At 37.6% G+C, this 16,907-nt stretch overlaps 1 protein-coding gene across 4 annotated transcripts in view; it reads left to right on the plus strand.

The window, feature by feature from the left end:
* Positions 1-322: 322 nt before the first annotated feature.
* LOC149828452 (uncharacterized) overlaps positions 323-16,907 on the plus strand; it is a 39,400-nt gene continuing 22,815 nt past the window's right edge. For 2 of the 4 annotated variants that reach the window (XM_090017583.1, XM_090017584.1), the window contains exons 1-2: positions 323-511; positions 625-900. In XM_090017583.1, coding sequence (XP_089873709.1) covers positions 845-900 — 56 coding nt within the window. In that variant the 5' untranslated portion in view covers positions 323-511; positions 625-844. The remainder of the gene's footprint in view (positions 512-624; positions 901-16,907) is intronic. The other 2 variants (XM_090017585.1, XM_090017582.1) reach the window with 1 other exon arrangement.

Genomic DNA, 16,907 nt, shown 5'->3' on the forward strand with positions numbered 1-16,907 from the left:
TTCTTTTCCATTTTTTTTTACCATTTAGAATGAAAGAAAAAGATACAATTTTTTCTTTTCTATATACTTTTTTTACTATTTTTTCACTTCCAAACGTACCATAAAGGTTGAGAGAGAGACAGATTTCAACCAAATGTATATATGAAATAACCATATTCAATGCTCCACTTAGTTATCCATAAAGAGATTAATATTTCAACCAAGTATTTAATAACTATGATTAAATACTTAATGCTCTTTCAAGTTCTAACAGGATATGTCCTTCAAAATAACAAAGTTCTACCGTGATATGATACTGCAATAAGAGACAACTATTGGCAAATGGACAGTGATTACGTAAACGATCCAACCAATAAGAATAGAACAGACAAAAATCAAGATGGCATCCCTCTCTGCAAGGGAAGGTTTTCTTTTTTCTGTTTTCTTTTTTGATGTTTGACCAAATTTTATGAAGGACTGATTATTTTTTGATGTTTGATCGAACCAACGAAGTGATCGCGTTCCGCATGAGGTATAAATTTTCATATTCCTGTTTGGTGTGCATTGTCAATCTTCCTCCTTTTTTTTGATGGAAGTCTCTCTGTGGAATTAATGCCCTAAATCTAATACGGTTTTGCCTCTCAGCTTCCTCTTTCCTTTTCGTTTTTTCTGTATTTTATTTTTTTGCGGGAAATAAGAGGAGGAGGGGGGTTGAGGGATTCGTCTTCCTCGTTGGTGCGGAGATTTGCGTTCTGATGAGGGATTTCGCGGGGTTTGCTGTTCCATCGAAGCCCTAGAGAGAGAGAGAGAGAGAGAGAGAGAGAGAGAGAGAGAGAGAGAGAGAGAGAGAGAGAGAGAGAGAGAGATGCTACTCCCCAGATCTTTCGTATCGTGGATCGGAAGGTTGTTTTCATGTATGGGGTACGTTCTCCCCTTGCCTCTTCTTTTTATCATTAATTTTTTGGGTGCTTATTAGTTTGTGATTGATTGTGTCTGAGAGTGGAAGTAGGGTTTGATTTGAGTTTCAAGTTTGTGTGAAACATTTAGCCTTCAATTACTCTTTTATTCTTCTTCCTCTCTCTCTCTCTCTCTCTCTCTCTCTCTCCCCCTGTATGTGCCCCTGAATTAGTTTCAACTAATAGAAGATCTTGTTCTTTGCTGTAAACTGATTATGTTTTTCGCCTCAATGCTTTAGTAACACTGGGGGTTCAGTTTTTTGGGCCGAAAGGAAAGTTTTTTTTTTTTGTTTTTTGGCCTGAAAAGATTCGGTGGGTGTAGGGAAGAAATTTGGTGGTGTTTTAGGGGAGTAACATACGGGGATGAGAAGAAATAAATTTTCCTGCCGAAATTTTTTCCTTTTTGGGAGATGACATCCGTGTGTGGATGTTGCTGAAACCCCGGATCTAATTCAGAAATGTTAGTGCTTTTCTCTTTCATTACTTTTTTCTGTTTTATTTTGTATTGTCGGTTTAAATGCATTTGAAAATATGTGAATTAGTGTTTTTTCTTCTACTCTAATTGGTTGGTGAATTTTGTTAAAATATGTGAATTGGTGCTTTGTGTTCTTGTCTAGTTGTTTGGTGTTCTTTGTTTTTTTTTGCTGATAATTCATGAGAGAAACAGCAGGGCAGTACATCCTTTTGTTGCACACTTAATTTCCAAAGACTCTTTGTTGTTTTTTCATGTTCTATTTGGTCTTAACTTGCTCAACTGATTGGGCTGGGAAGATTTCGAAACTTCAATTGGTGTTGAGTTTGTAAAGTTCTATGTTAGCTTCTGCTCTGGTTTACTCTCTATGGAGTATGGGTGTGGGTCTGGCTTTGTTGAGCGGACAATGGACACTTCATTATTTCAAACCAAGCTATACAATTTATTCAATTGTGTATTTGTTAGTGCTAGTTATGATTTTTATTTTTTGGTAACTTGGTTTGTTTTCTACAATGGGTCATCGTTGACTGGCACCATAGTATATGACCTATGAGATGCGCTCCTGATAATTGGGCATTAAAATTTTAACTATCATTATGACATGATATTACCAAAGTTAAGTAATTTTGTCAGTACCATCTAGGCGGATCATATGATATACAATCTAGCCTTAATTAATTAGTTAATGCAGTAGTTTATTTAGATGCTATAGCTGAAGGCTGGCACAAGCTCGTAGGATCTAAGCACATGATATCTCATTCTTGCTTCCATGCATGTCTTGAAGAACACTGGATGCATGTCGTTGGTATAACTTTTAAATTGGGAACATATTCGAATACACTGACATATCATTCATGGTCTAGCTGTTCCTTTTGTTATATTCATGGTTTAGGTGTTAATGTTTCATTGGGTACACCTTGGAACTCAAGAGGATTTTGATCCAATCTCCAATAAACTATGGGTAACAAGGCATTTATGTTTTATTAAATATCTCCCTTACATTTTGTTGAAGTCTATAGGGAGGCTGATAACTATTATTTCTCATTTTTTATGTCTTTTCCCATCAATGAGAAGGCACATAAGTTAGATCAGCTGAAAATCCACAATTAATGTGTTCTAGAGCTTGAATAACATCACTCTGTGAAAAGCATGCTCAACAGATGGATGATTCTTCTAGACCAGTTCCAATTCCTCTTGTAATTATAAATAAACATCACATTCATGTCATGGTAACAAAACAAAACATTTCTTATAAAAAATCTCGAAGAGTTACAATTTAGTGGTTGATTGTACAAATTTTAGTATAAAGAATTTTCAACAAGTGCACTATAAGGCATACAATTAATCAATAATATAGCGATGCTTACAGTTTCATTTAGAATATTTTTGGAGCATGACTGGTAAAGAGAAGTGCTCTAGTAGTTTCAACGATATGCCTATTTTTACATTCAGCAACTCTTCTCTGTTCAGGGTTGTAGGGATGTGATTTCTGATGAGTAATTCCTTTTTCTAACTAAGTTTTGAAATTGGTGGCTAACATACTTGAATCAGGTTGTAGGAGTTTTCTTTTGAGAACTGAGTTTCAATCATAACACAAAATATTCTGAAAGTAATTATGTCACTTATATTTTTCGTAACATACATCCGTATCTGTCTCATACAAGCATATATAAATGTAACAAAATAGGTGGGTTCCCCTTTTGAAACAATTATTCAAGAATTCAGTTCAACAACATTAAGTGGTGATCTCCCTAGGAGTCTAGGACCAAATGACAATCCATGACTCTGTCAATTTGTGACTCTTGTAATGCTTCATTGATCTTTTTGAGTTCCTAACAACATTCAAAGCATGTTATAGTCTAGAGCTAGAAATTTGGCCAAGTTCACAGTCATGAATCTTGAACTGTCGCACAAATCCAGAATCTAAAGAACTTTGACAACCCAAGTCCAATAAGTCAAAGTAGTGTAGATGTGCTCTCATATGATTAGTTTCAATCCTCCTTGATAGCTGATAGTACATAGCAACTACTAGGAGAAAACACATCATAGTTATAATGAGTAATTTGTCCAACACATATCAAAATCATTGTGAGAAGACACATGGTATACTTTATTAGTAGGCTAGAGGAAGTAGTGGAACCAACTTTCAGCACAGATATATGATTGCTCAATTTGCATTGAAAAACACCACAAAATGGTCTATAGTTGGTAACAATAACGAGGGGTCCATATTATTATTCTCAAGAACTTTCTTACTAGACTTGGCATTTTTTATAGATACTGACATGAGTGATGCTCCAAATCTCTTCTTTTTCAAGCTTGGCCATGTGAACTTTATGTCTAAGTTTTTTGCAATAATTACACCTCACTCCTTTCATGTTACCTTGAGTAGTGCTACTCTATGTGAACTTAGAAGTATTTCATTTAGTAGGATGTCTAGCAACAACTACAAGTGTGTTCTCAGTAGACCTGACACCAAGTGATTTAATCTTAGTTTCCTCTTTATTTTTTTTTCATGACGAGGAATCCTCATTGAGAACTAGGTCACTTAATGGGCCCACCCTCCTGTGAAATAAACCCCGGGTGGGGTCACCGACACCCAAGCCCTTATGGAACCTATGAGTTAAAGGCACCTACACACCCTGTGGGAGTCAAACCTGGAACAAAGGGGTCAGCATGCGAACCAGGCGGGTGTTAGTCTCCTCCTTTGTGAGATTGGCCAGTGTGTGTGGTAAGGAGGGAATTGTGTGTCTATGGAGCATTGCACTTCTTGATTTATTGAATTCTATATGAAGTGCCATGAGAAACTGTGAAGATTATCCTTTAATTTACTTTCTTCCATACAAGCCTTATACTCTCTTGCATCTGCACTTTGCATGCTTGGATGTAGTTTCCATAAGTGCAAGAGCATCCAGTAACTGCTGCATCTTTGTAAAATCTCTTAATAGACTTATTCTATTGTTTAAGGGTTGTAAGTTCTTTCACCATCTAATACTTTTTCACCTAGTTTGCTTGTTGATATACTTGTTCATGGAAACATCAAGCATCTTTTGTGTATTGAGACTTTGCTAAATTAATTGTCATACATTGTTTGATTGCACCAATACATCAAGATTTCATTTTTGTTTTATTTTATCTTGCACTGTCTAATCTGATTATGATAATCTACATCTATCTTAGGCTTGACCTTTGTTCTGTCTAGATAGCCTCCAACACTTCACCATCTATCTCCATTCTCATGAATTCAGCCCAAAAGCGGGGTTTGTTCTATCCAGTTTGACTGGAATCAACCGTATTGAAACTCCTTTATCAATATTGGCCAAGCAAGGAAATCTAAAAAGGAAGCAAGAAGAAGAAAAGAGAAACTAGAGAAGAAGAGAACACCAGAAGTATTCAATGCATTACCAAAAAGAATGGGATTACCAGACTTATGGGAGTTGACCTCCCTAGACTCACAAAAAGACAAATCTTTGACTGAGAACCTAAAGTTATTTTACAAAAATACACCAATAATAATAATATATACACTTAGGGAGGGGTAACACTATTAAGTATTATCAAATAAAACACATTATACAAAGCATTCTTTAACACTTCCCCTCAAGCTTCAGTTGATGTAAAAAAAATCATATCAAGCTTGTGAAGGGATGTCTGAAAAGCCTTAAAAGGCAAACACTGCAAGTTGGTGCGCCATTCCAACATATATAAGTACAATAACTACTTGATATGCTCTACGAGTAAAGTGACAATTAATTTCAATATGTTTGATCCTTTCATGAAACTCAGGATTCTTTGCTATTTGAATTGCACTTTGATTGCCACAATTGAACATCGTCCTCTCACTCACTTTAACCCCCATATCTTCAAATAGCCATCTTAACTATACCATCTCAGCGGTAACTTGGGCCTGAAGTGAAATGAGGATCTTCCAAGCACGAACTTAGATCCGCACGAGAAGGTGTCTAAAAAGACACTAAAGCATAACCCTTAAAAAAGGGTATAATGGGAAACAAAAGAAATAAAATATTCTTTTATTGATATGAAAAACATCAAATGCTTAAGAAGCATTGGAACTATTTTACAAGAGGGGCTGCACCCCTATATATACAAGTTTGAAAAAGAGAAGAAGAGGAGAGCTCTTAAGGAGCTCTCCTTGTAGTCGTTGGAATGGTCCAACGGTTAGAAATGTAACCGTTGGACCATTCCAATGGTTACCTTTCTAGTTAAGTTCTAAGTGGAACTTAACTAGATAAGGTTAGTCTAGTTCTATTAGAACTAGACACTAAAAAATACAAAAAAAAAAAAATACAGAAAAATATATATATAATAATAATATAAATATTATATATATATATATATATATATATATATATATATATGTTTTACATTTTAACACTCCCCCTCAAACTTACGGTATAATGAGCGAAAGTTTGTCTAAGAAGAAGTGAAAACGAGGAGCAGCGAGAGGCTTTGTAAAGAAATCTGCTAACTGATATTTTGAAGTAACATATGACAGATCAATTGTCCTATGTAGATATTCCTCTCTGACGTAGTGACAATCTATTTCAATGTGTTTGGTGCGTTCGTGGAATGTTTTGTTACTTGCAATGTAGATCACACTTTTGTTGTCACAACACATTTGTGAAGTTTTTGTTGTTTTAGCTCCCATGTCAGCAAACAGACGCCAGAGCCAAACTACTTCCATGGTCGTGGTTGTCATGACTCTGTATTCAGCTTCGGTGGATGATAGAGTGACCTTCTGCTGCTTTTTGTACCTCCACGAGATTAATGATTCACCTAAGAAGACACAAAAACCAGTAGTTGAGTGTCTGTTATGGGGATCACCTCCCCAATCAACATCAGTATATGCAAATAAATCAAGGGAGGAGGACGAAGACAAGAAAAGTCCCCGTGACAGAGAGGACTGGATGTATCTGATAATACACATGACTGCTCCCATATAAACACAGGTGGGAGCGTGTTGAAACTGACTTGCTGTGTGAACAACATGTGCTAGATAGGAAAGTGCCCCAACAAGTTGTCTGTAAGGGGTAAGATCTGCAAGAAGTTCTCCATCATCAATCTTCATTTTAACATTTACAACTTCTGGAGTGTCTACTCTCTTGTCATTAGTAATACCAGACCTAGAAACAATGTCAAAAGCGAATTTAGTTTGAGACAATAAATATCCTCTAGGTGAATAGGCAACTTCAATGTCTAAAAAATATCTCAATCAACCTAAATCAGTCATTTCAAAGTGAGATTTAAGAAGTGTTTTGATCGTTTCAATTTCCTGTTTATCGCTTTCGGTGATGATCATATCATCCACATAGAGAAGAATCCCAATGATTCCTGCATCAGAATTCTTAATAAACAAAACAATGTCAGTTAAACAAAATTAAAAACCAATATCAATCATAACCCGACTAAACCTATCATACCAAGCTTTTGATGCTTGTTTAAGTCCATAAAGGGCTTTATCCAAGCGAAGGACTTTACCCTTAGGAATACTGAGATCTGGAGGGGGTTCAATGTATACTTCTTCAACTAGCTTTCTATTTAGAAATGCATTTTTGACATCCATTTGAAAGATAGACCATTTGATGGAGGTTAAGACAATTAAGGTTCTGACTGTTGTCATACGAGCCACAGGGGCAAAGGTGTCTTCATAATCAATGTCATATTCTTGGGCATACCCTTTGGCTACTAATTGAGCTTTATATCTTTCAAGGGTGCCATCACTCTTGGTTTTAATTTTATAAACCCATTGACATCCTATAGTTTTCTTGCCTGAGAGAAGATCTTGAATAGTCCATGTAGAAGCCTTTTCAAGTGCATCTAATTCAACTTTCATGGCTTCTATCCATTTGACATTATTTTTTGCTTGAAGATATGTAGATGGTTCTTCGTATGAGTGAATTAATGCAATGACAACCCTATACGTAGGTGAGAAGGACTCGTATGACACAAACTTTCCTGGAGGCCTCGAGACTCGGGATGACCATCTAGTTAGAATGTCAGAATATCTGTCAAGTGCACATGGAAGATTAGGCTCTCGTCGCCTGGAATACTGTATACTAGTGTCTCTATGTGTAAAACCCTCGTTTTCCAAAAAAAAAAAATTGGAGCCGGGTCGGACTCGGACCCGCTAGGGTTATCAGGGGTGAGGGTTTCTTTTAAACTCTCTTCTACCCCTGTGCGCCGCACTTCCCCTCTGCCTCTGCGTTTCCCTCTCCACGCAGCGAAACAGGAAACCCTTCGGGGTTTCCCTGTTGGGCTCCTCCCCGATCCCCATTAAAGGCACGTCGAGGGGAGGGAGGGCTTCCATTGCCTGCGCCTCCCTCCTCCTCTCTTGCTCCCGGCGTGCGACCGAACCCCAACGCCGAAGACCTCACATCCTCCACCTCTCGAGGGAGCCAATGTCGCCTCCTCCCTCTTGTTCAGACCATCGCCGTCAGCGACGACGACGACAACCTCGAAGGTATGCACCTTCCTCCCTTCTCTCTGTGTGTGTCGGGAGGCCGACAGGAGGCCAATGACCTCCTGCTGCGCCTCCCCTCTCGCTCTGCATGTGTCAGAAGGATGATAGGAGGCCGACGACCCCTTGTCGCGCCTCCCCCCTCTCTCTGCATTCGCTAGGAGGTTGGCAGGAGGCCGACGGCCCCCTGCCTCCCCTCCCCTCCCCATCTCTCTCTCTCTCCTTTTCTGTTGCTGGCAGGTAGGGGCTCGCCCCCTGCCGCCTCGTGGAGTTTCGGTAGGTAGTGGACGCCCCTACTGCCTCTAGGATCCCAGCAGGCAGGGGTGATGGCTCTGCCACCCTTCTGTTTTCGATAAGCAGGGGCTCGCCCCCTGCCGCCTCTCGATTTTCAGTAGGCAGGGGCTCGTCCCCTGTCACCTCTGATTCCGGCAGTCAGGGGTGACGCCCCTGCTGCCTCTCAGTTCTCGGCAGGCAGGGGCTCGCCCCCTGTCGCTTCTGTAATTTCAGCAGGTAGGGGCACGCCCCTGCCGCCTCCCTTTTCTGGCCGACAGGCAGGGGCGATGATCCCCCTTTTCGATAAGACCAATGGAGGCTCCGCTTGTTTGGTACGAGTTGTTAGTGCACGTCACCATGTGTTAGGACTTTGCAAGTTCAAAACTCAAAGGGGTTTTGCATAGTGTGATGAAGTTTAGGCTGCTAGGCAATCTGTCTATGTTCAAATCTCAATGGCGTCGTCTCTTGTGCAAGCTAAAGCGTGGTGACTCCCTAAGAGGGAGGGTAAGCCCATTGAAGAGACTGCCCCTGTTTGCGATAACAGAAGGTCGACAGGGGACTTAGCCCCTGCTGCCTTCTGTCTTCTCTGCAGATCGGCAAGGGCTGGGTCCTCCGTTGTTCTCCGCCACCCTCTGTAGCTTCTGCAGGGGCAAAACCCCTACCTCTGCCTCCCTTAATAAATGCCAGGTTGGGTCAGGCTCGTAGATGAGTCAGCCCGTCCCTCTAATTTTCTTTCAAATGGTTAATTGATTACCTTTTTCGCAGCTGGCACAACAGAGCACGCTCGCCCCCGTGTCGATTATGAGGTACGAGTCTTCTGTTTTGAATATGAGTGAGAAATCAAATGTCGGTTCGATTCTATGCAAGATTTAGACGTAAAATCCATGGAAAAATGAGTAGATCCATATGTCTACTCTATAATACATGAGAGAGGATCTATGGATCCTCTTATGTATGTTTCTTTTATGTCAAAACATAATTTATTTCATGATAAAATAGCTTGTGATTGTGGCTGTGTTATGGTATTACCGATTTGCATAGATGTGCCTTCGACTCCTTTCATTCTTACGAAAATAAAATTCTATACATGCTTAGTGTTATGCAAAAACAAAGTTTATGTTATGATAAAGATAACTGGTTGTGTTGGCATCATGATAAAATTGATCCCCATGGATCGATTCTTGATTCTCTTTATCTTTTCAAATATAAATCTGTATATGTAGACATGCATATATTCGTCCAGATGTAATATGCATATGTTGAATGCATGAATTCATCTAAGTATAATATGCAAACATGCAAGTGGAATGCATATGTTACCTATAAATCTTGTTGGAGTTGTGTGTATAGCCGTACATGCATATTAGTGTTAATCATGCCTAATGCATACACTTGAAGTCACGATTGCACCCAAGTAAATACAGGGGTCCTTAAATTTGGATATGCATGCGTACTACAAGTTTGATAGCATGAATTTGTTTACTTTATGAAAAAAAAAATTATTTTTCTTCCTTATGGATCCTATGCTGATATATATATATATATATATATATATATGACAAGTTGGATACCAAAGAGGGATAAGGTATATAAGGAGGTTTATGACAAGTTGGATACCAAAGAGGGCGAGAAGGATATTTATAGGCTTGCAAAGATGAGAGATAGGAAATTGAGGGATCTGGGTATGGTTAGATGTATCAAAGATGAAACACAAAGGGTTTTAGTCAAAGATGAGGAGATTAAGGAGATGGAAAAATTATTTTGATAAGCTATTTAATGGAAGTCTTGCTCAGGATCTTGAAGACTTTTCCATTTCTTTTCATGAGATGAATCGTGACTTCATGCGCAAGATTCAAAAGAAAGAAATTGCAGAGGCTTTGAAGAAAATAAAATCAAGAAGGGCAATTGGCCTAGATGGTATACCTATCGAGGCTTGGAAATGCTTGGGTGAGAAAGGTTTAGAATGATTGACAAATCTTTTTAACAAGATTTGGCGGACAAATAAGATGCCTAATGAGTGGAGGAAGAGTACTTTGGTGCCTCTATATAAGAATAAGGGTGATATACAAGATTGCACAAACTATCATGGTATAAAACTCATGAGTCATACTATGAAACTTTGGGAGAGGGTGATTGAGTATAGGTTGAGGAAGGTTGTCATGATATCGGAGAATCAATTTGGTTTTATGCTTGGAAGATCAACTATGGAAGCTATACATCTTCTTAGACAACTTATTGAGAGATATAGAGAGAGGAACAAAGATTTGCATATGGTTTTTATTGATTTGGAGAAGGCATACGATAGAGTACTTAGGGATGTTCTCTAGTGGACAATGATGAAGAAAGGTGTTTCTCTCAAGTACATTAGTATAATTAAAGATATGTATGAAGGAGTAGTAACCAATGTTCGCACGTGTGGAGAGGTGACAACCAATTTTCTTATAACAGTTGGGTTACATCAAGGATCTGTATTAAGTCTTTTCCTATTTGCTATAGTGATAGATGAGCTTACGAGATCAATTCAAGAAAATGTGCCGTGGTGTATGGTGTTTGCTGATGATATTGTTTTGATTGATGAGTCTAGAGCGTTAGAATTATGGAGACAGACATTGAAAGCAAGAGGTTTTAAGTTGAGTAAGAGTAAGACAAAATATATGGAATGTCGGTTTAGTAAGCAACGAAGTAGTGATGGGAGTGTAGTGAAGCTTGGTGAGCAAGAAATACCGGTGGATGATTGTTTCAAATATTTGGGATCTATCATTCAAAAGTATGGAGAAATTGATGGAGATGTAAATCATAGGATAAAGGTTGGGTGAATAAAATGAAAAAGTGCAACTGGAGTGTTGTGTGATCATAGAATGCCATTGCGGTTGAAGGGAAAGTTTTATAGGACGACAATTAGGCTCGCTTTACTATATGGTACGGAATGTGTAGGCATTGCATCCATTGAAAATAAGATGAGAGAGAATCGTTTACGGTGGTTTGGACATATTCGGCGAAGGCCTAATGATGATCCAGTTAGAAGGATGGAGAAATGGGAAAATATATTAGTTAAAAGAGGTCAGGGTAGGCCTAAGAAGACTTGGATGGAGATGATAGGAAAGGATATGAATGCTTTGAACCTCACCGAGGACATGACATTGGATAGAAATGATTGGAGGAGAAGGATTCATGTGGAAAACCCATAATGATTTTCTTTTTTGGTTCATATCGCTGACCCCAATTGTTTTGGGATGAAGGCGTAGTTGTTGTTGTATATTGGATTGTGCTGCAGGGCCCAACCGAGTGAGCTCGGCTGGGGAGTCTGCTAGAGTCTTGGGTTGCGGGTGTGGCCTGGTTTGGCCATACTTTGATAGGCCACGCTGGCCTGGCCTGTTAAGCCCTTGGGGCCCAACCGAGTGGCTTTGCTGGGCAGCCTTGTGGGTCTGTTTTGAAACCTGAGCCGACTAGGTCGGCTGTGTGCAAATTAAAAAGTATATATATATATATATATATATATATATCATTTGGATTGTGTGCTGTCCGTTGTAGATTCCAGATTTTTACCTGCTTATGATTAACACGTTTTGCGTGATCAATATTCTAAAGCAATGTTACTATATGGGTATTTTGTGAATATGTACCAATCTGAATTGTTGGGTCATGCTGTATATATATAGTTACACAAGTAGTCACATGTGTAAAAAGACTTATGAATGAAGGCTTGCATGTGATGTGAGTATGTGGATTAAAAACATGCATTCGATATGAGTGAATGCATTAAATGAAAACATGCACTTGATATAGTTGCACATGAATTAAGTAAATACATGCTAATAAATATTTTTGTTTCATACGCATGATAAAGGTTTGTATATATGGATGTGCATTTAGAAAGCATGTGGTTTATTTTCTATATGATATGTTGGATATGAATGCATGCCTGTTAACATGTTATGGCAAAGTTTGTTTTGGTACAGGTGCATACATGATATGAATGTGTGCTGCCCTGAAGTTCAATTTCTAGACCCGGGTTATGTTCAATGGTGTGGATGTTAACATATGTTATGAATGAACAATTTCATGTGCCTACATTTATGGAACATGTTTAATTATCGTGCATTTATGAATTGGTTTCAAGTGCATGCGTATACATGAAATCGATGTGTGTTTGGCATGTACAATCCTGCATAAAGGTTCTCATGTACTTATGAATCATGAATGAATGCATGTGTGTTAAGTGATTTCATGAAAGTAATTTTACATGGAAGGTGAACACATGCATATGACTATGGTAGCTCATGCACATTGTTAAATTGGTACAAATGAATGTACATTTTGAATCATGTTGGTATCGTTACATAAATTGCTTATTGTTATGATTTTTGCATACGGTACATCGATGATCAAAATGAATCATCATAGGCCTGGAGAGCCTTGGGCTTTAGTTTGTTCTTTATTTACTTTTAATTGCATCACAAAAATCACATTCATTTTGATCTCACTATATATTGCATTGTTCTATGTGTTTCTACGGGCGTGAGTCACGTGATGGTTCTCGCAGGGGTAGATGCGAGCTCTTGCTTTTGCTTTTGCATGCTGAATTGCAAAACTCAATAATTGGCTTTTAATAAAAAGATAATGAATAAGAACAATGTAATATACGTTCTGGGATCTCCCATCGGAAGAATGAGAATCTTAGAGATTCGGTTTTTGGGGGCCACAAGGATACAAAAACTCCATTTGCTTTACTTGGACCCCTGAACCCGATATTGAGTTTCTTTTTCCTGGTCACGGTTTTAGGGAGAGTCCGTCATTTTACCTGGGGGTGGTTTGTTCGACACAACTGTTGTTTTGGTATACCAAGGAAGTGACACTTATGGGCGTGAAGTGTTCCTAGTGTCCCTGACATTAGATGCGAATGTCTAATGTTCCGAAGGTGATTCGGTTTAGGGCTAAGTTTAGAACCCAGTAATAAAATACAACTTGTGTGTTATGTTACCTTGGGAACCTAACTTGACCTCGGGTATTTTACCCGTTTGGTGTATCCGCGGGCAACAATAAATTAAAAGAGGAACTGAAATTGTATGCATTTTATAGAGAATGCATATGGAAAGGAAAACTTCAATGATAGATAATAAAATGTTCATGCATTGTACATAAATCATGCATAATCCTGCTATGCATTAGGACATGCATATTTTATCTGTTGTCTTAATTGTTACATGTTGGTGGATGCATGATGCTTAATTTTTAATGCATGTGAAACGTCCTGCTTAGTTAAATTGTAATTCCTGTTGTTGATTTATGTTCTTTCATGCTTAATGAATGTTCCATGTTGCATGAATGCTAAACTGAATTATATAATTGTCATAGTTGCATTCCTCTAAATTATTGCATTAAATTGTATATGTATTTTTTATGCTCATTTATTTCATTAGAGGGATCTGTACGCAGAACTCTTCGGATTTTTGACCCCCTCTATTTATGGTTTTTTCTCAGCCGTAGGTGATCAGTGAAGCGACTGACTTCTGGGGGAGGTTACGGGTGTCACACGCTTGCTAGACAGATCACAGATGTACATCGTGGCTCAATTTTATTTTATTTCCTTTTCGTTTCATTTAGTTAATATTGCACTCTGCACATTTTCTTTATGCACTTGTCTCAAGACTTATTACTCACTATTTCAATAAATGAATAATGGTTTGGTTTGGTATGGATGATAAGTGTAAGCTCTATTGTGGTGTGTTTGGTTATCCAATTGGGAGTGAAACTGTAAAGGCTCGGGTCTTTGGAAAGATTTCCGCAATGGTTTTCAAAAAAAAAAATGACATTTTCAAGGGGTATGAGTTGGGGTTGTTACACTATGAACTTCTTCATTGTCAACCTTATGATCAAGATCAGTAATTCCCTGATCATTATCAAAGTTATAGTCAAGATCATATTCATCAGATTTTGATGTGAGATCTAACAAAAAAGTGTACTTAGTGATTTCCTTTGGTTTTTCAAAATCAAAGAAGCTCTCCTTTTCGAGAAAGAAAACATTTCTAGACACATATAATCTATTATTTTTGAAGTCAAAACACCTATAACCTTTTTTATTTTTAGCATATCCTAAAAAGATACAAGGAATCGCACGAGGAGAAAATTTATCATTTTTGTCGGTAAAAATGAAACACTTGTATCCAAATATTCTCAGTCTAGAGTAATCTGGAAAAACATTCATAAGTTTTTTAATGGGAGTTATATTTTACAAAAAAGAGGATAGCATCCTATTAATCAGATAGGTGACAGTTAAGGCAATTTCTGTCCAAAAATCTTTTGAGACTTGATTTGCTATTAATAAAGTCCTAGTGGTTTCCATAATATGATGATGTTTGCGTTCTGCCAACCCATTTTGTTGAGGTGTGTATAGACAAGACCTTTGATATGTGATGCCATGCAAATTGAGATAATTTTTAAAATCTGTGGATGAAAATTCTCTCCCTGAATCTGTGCAAAAAATAGTAATATCATTTTGAAACTTGTTTTTAACCGTATTATAAAGTGTTTGAAAGTATGAAAATACTTTAGACTTATGTTTAAGAAAGTAAATTCACGTATGTCGGAAAAAATCATCGACAAAAATAACGTAATAAGCAAGTCCTCCTTTAGAAATTACTGGTGCAGGACCCCAAACATCCGAGTGTACTAATTCAAGTGGTCTTAAAGAGATAAAAGTTCTGTTCTGAAATGATAATCTTTTCATTTTGCCAAGAATATAATCTTTACAATCAAATGATTCAGAGTTACAAAATTTCCTTAAATTTGGAAAATGTTGGATTTTGGCTATATGTGGATGACCAAGTCTTTTGTGCCACAGTTCCAACTCAATTTTTTGAATGTTATAGCAAAAGACATTCTTCGGCATTTCCAAAAAATCCATGTAATAAAGTCCTCCTTCTCTATGGCCTTCCCCAATCAGCTTTCATGACTGACGATCTTGAACCCAACAACTATGAGAAAAAAAATAAATATTACACCTATAATCAGATATTTGAGATACAGATAAAAGATTTAAATTTAATTTGGGAATATGTCTAACTTCTGGGATAGAAAAATTCTTAGTTTTATGATTTTTTTTCAAAATTTCCTATTCCTTCTATTTCAAGAGAAATTTCATTAGCTGTAAAAACTTTTGACACATTTGTTTTATTTTTAACACATTCGGATAAACTTTGATTATTTGGAGTCATATGGAAAGAAGCACCAGAGTCAAGGAGCCAAGAAAAGTTACCTGGATCGGAAAAAGATGAGTCAGCTGCGCCAGTTAAAGCTTCAGATGAAGAGGAGGCTCCTTTGATGAGAGGTTGGAGAATCTCCATTAGTTGAGCCATGGAAACTGGTGCATCCTGATCTTTGGGCTCCGATCCAACAACCTTTGATGAGAGGTTGGAGAATCTCCATTGTTCCCGTATGAACAGTGGTGGGAACTTGCTGAAACTGGCTCAATGTGTGAATTGCATGTTCAATGTCTAGTCTCGTAATTGAAACATATGACAGTGCACTGACAAGTTGTCAGTATGGTGTTGGATTTTCGAGTGGTTCCCCATCAATTTTCATTTTGACATTTACAACTTTGAGAGTGTCAACCTTCTTATTATCTGAGATACCAAATCTGGCAACAATATTCAATGCAAATTTAGATTGAGTCAGCAAATAACTTCTAAAAAAGTAAGCAACTTCTATACCAAAAAAATATTTTAAAAACCCTAAATTAGTCATTTTGAAATGTGTTTTGAGAAGTCTTTTAATGTGTTAAACTCCTTGTTTGTCACTTCTTGTGATGATCATATCGTCCACGTAAAGGAGAAGAATAATAATACCTGCATCAGAAATCTTAACAAATGGAGCTGTGTTAGTTAAACAAGATTGAAATCCAACATTAAATATAACTTGACTAAACCTGTCATGCCAAACCTTTGAAGCTTGTTTAAGGCCATGCAGAACTTTATTTAAACGAAGAGTCTTTCTTTTAGGAATAGTTATGTCAGGTGATGCCTCTATGTAGACTTCTTCAACCAATTTTCTATTTAGAAATGTGTTCTTATCATCCGTTTGGTATATAGGTCATTTCTTCATAGAGGCATGGGCTACTACGGTTCTAACTGTGGTTATCCTAGCAACAGGGGCAAGGGTTTCCTCATAATCTATTACATACTCTTGGGATTATCCCTTAACAACTAACCTAGCTTTGTACCTTTCAAGAGTTTCATTACTCTTGGTTTTTATCTTATATACCAATTGTTTTGGGATGAAGGCGTAGTTGTTGTTGTTGTTGTTGTTGTATACCCATCGATAACCTATGGGTTTCTTTCTTAGAGGAATATCTTGGACAGTCCAAGTATTCACCTTTCTAAAATATCTAATTCTACCCTCATGTCTTCTACCCATTCAGGAAGTCTCTCTGCTTCAACATAATTTGAGGTATCTATATAGGAATGTATCAATGTAATATAAGCTTAATAATTGGGTGAAAAGGACTCATAGGACAAAATTTTTAGGGGGTTTCGATACTCTAGATAACCTAGTTTGTATTTTATTATATTTCTTAAAGGCACATGGATGCTCAGAACTACTACGCCTGGAGTATTGAATACAATTTTGATCTCAAGGTTGTTCTGCACTTATCTCATTATCATGAGATTCTTCTTCATTCACCATATCATTTCTGATATCCTGATCCTCATTAAGATCAACATCATAGTCATCAAACTTTGGAATGAGATCC

This window comes from Nuphar pumila, chromosome 9, assembly GCF_984573655.1.
Source record: "Nuphar pumila chromosome 9, dmNupPumi1.hap1.1, whole genome shotgun sequence".
Lineage (NCBI taxonomy): Eukaryota > Viridiplantae > Streptophyta > Magnoliopsida > Nymphaeales > Nymphaeaceae > Nuphar > Nuphar pumila.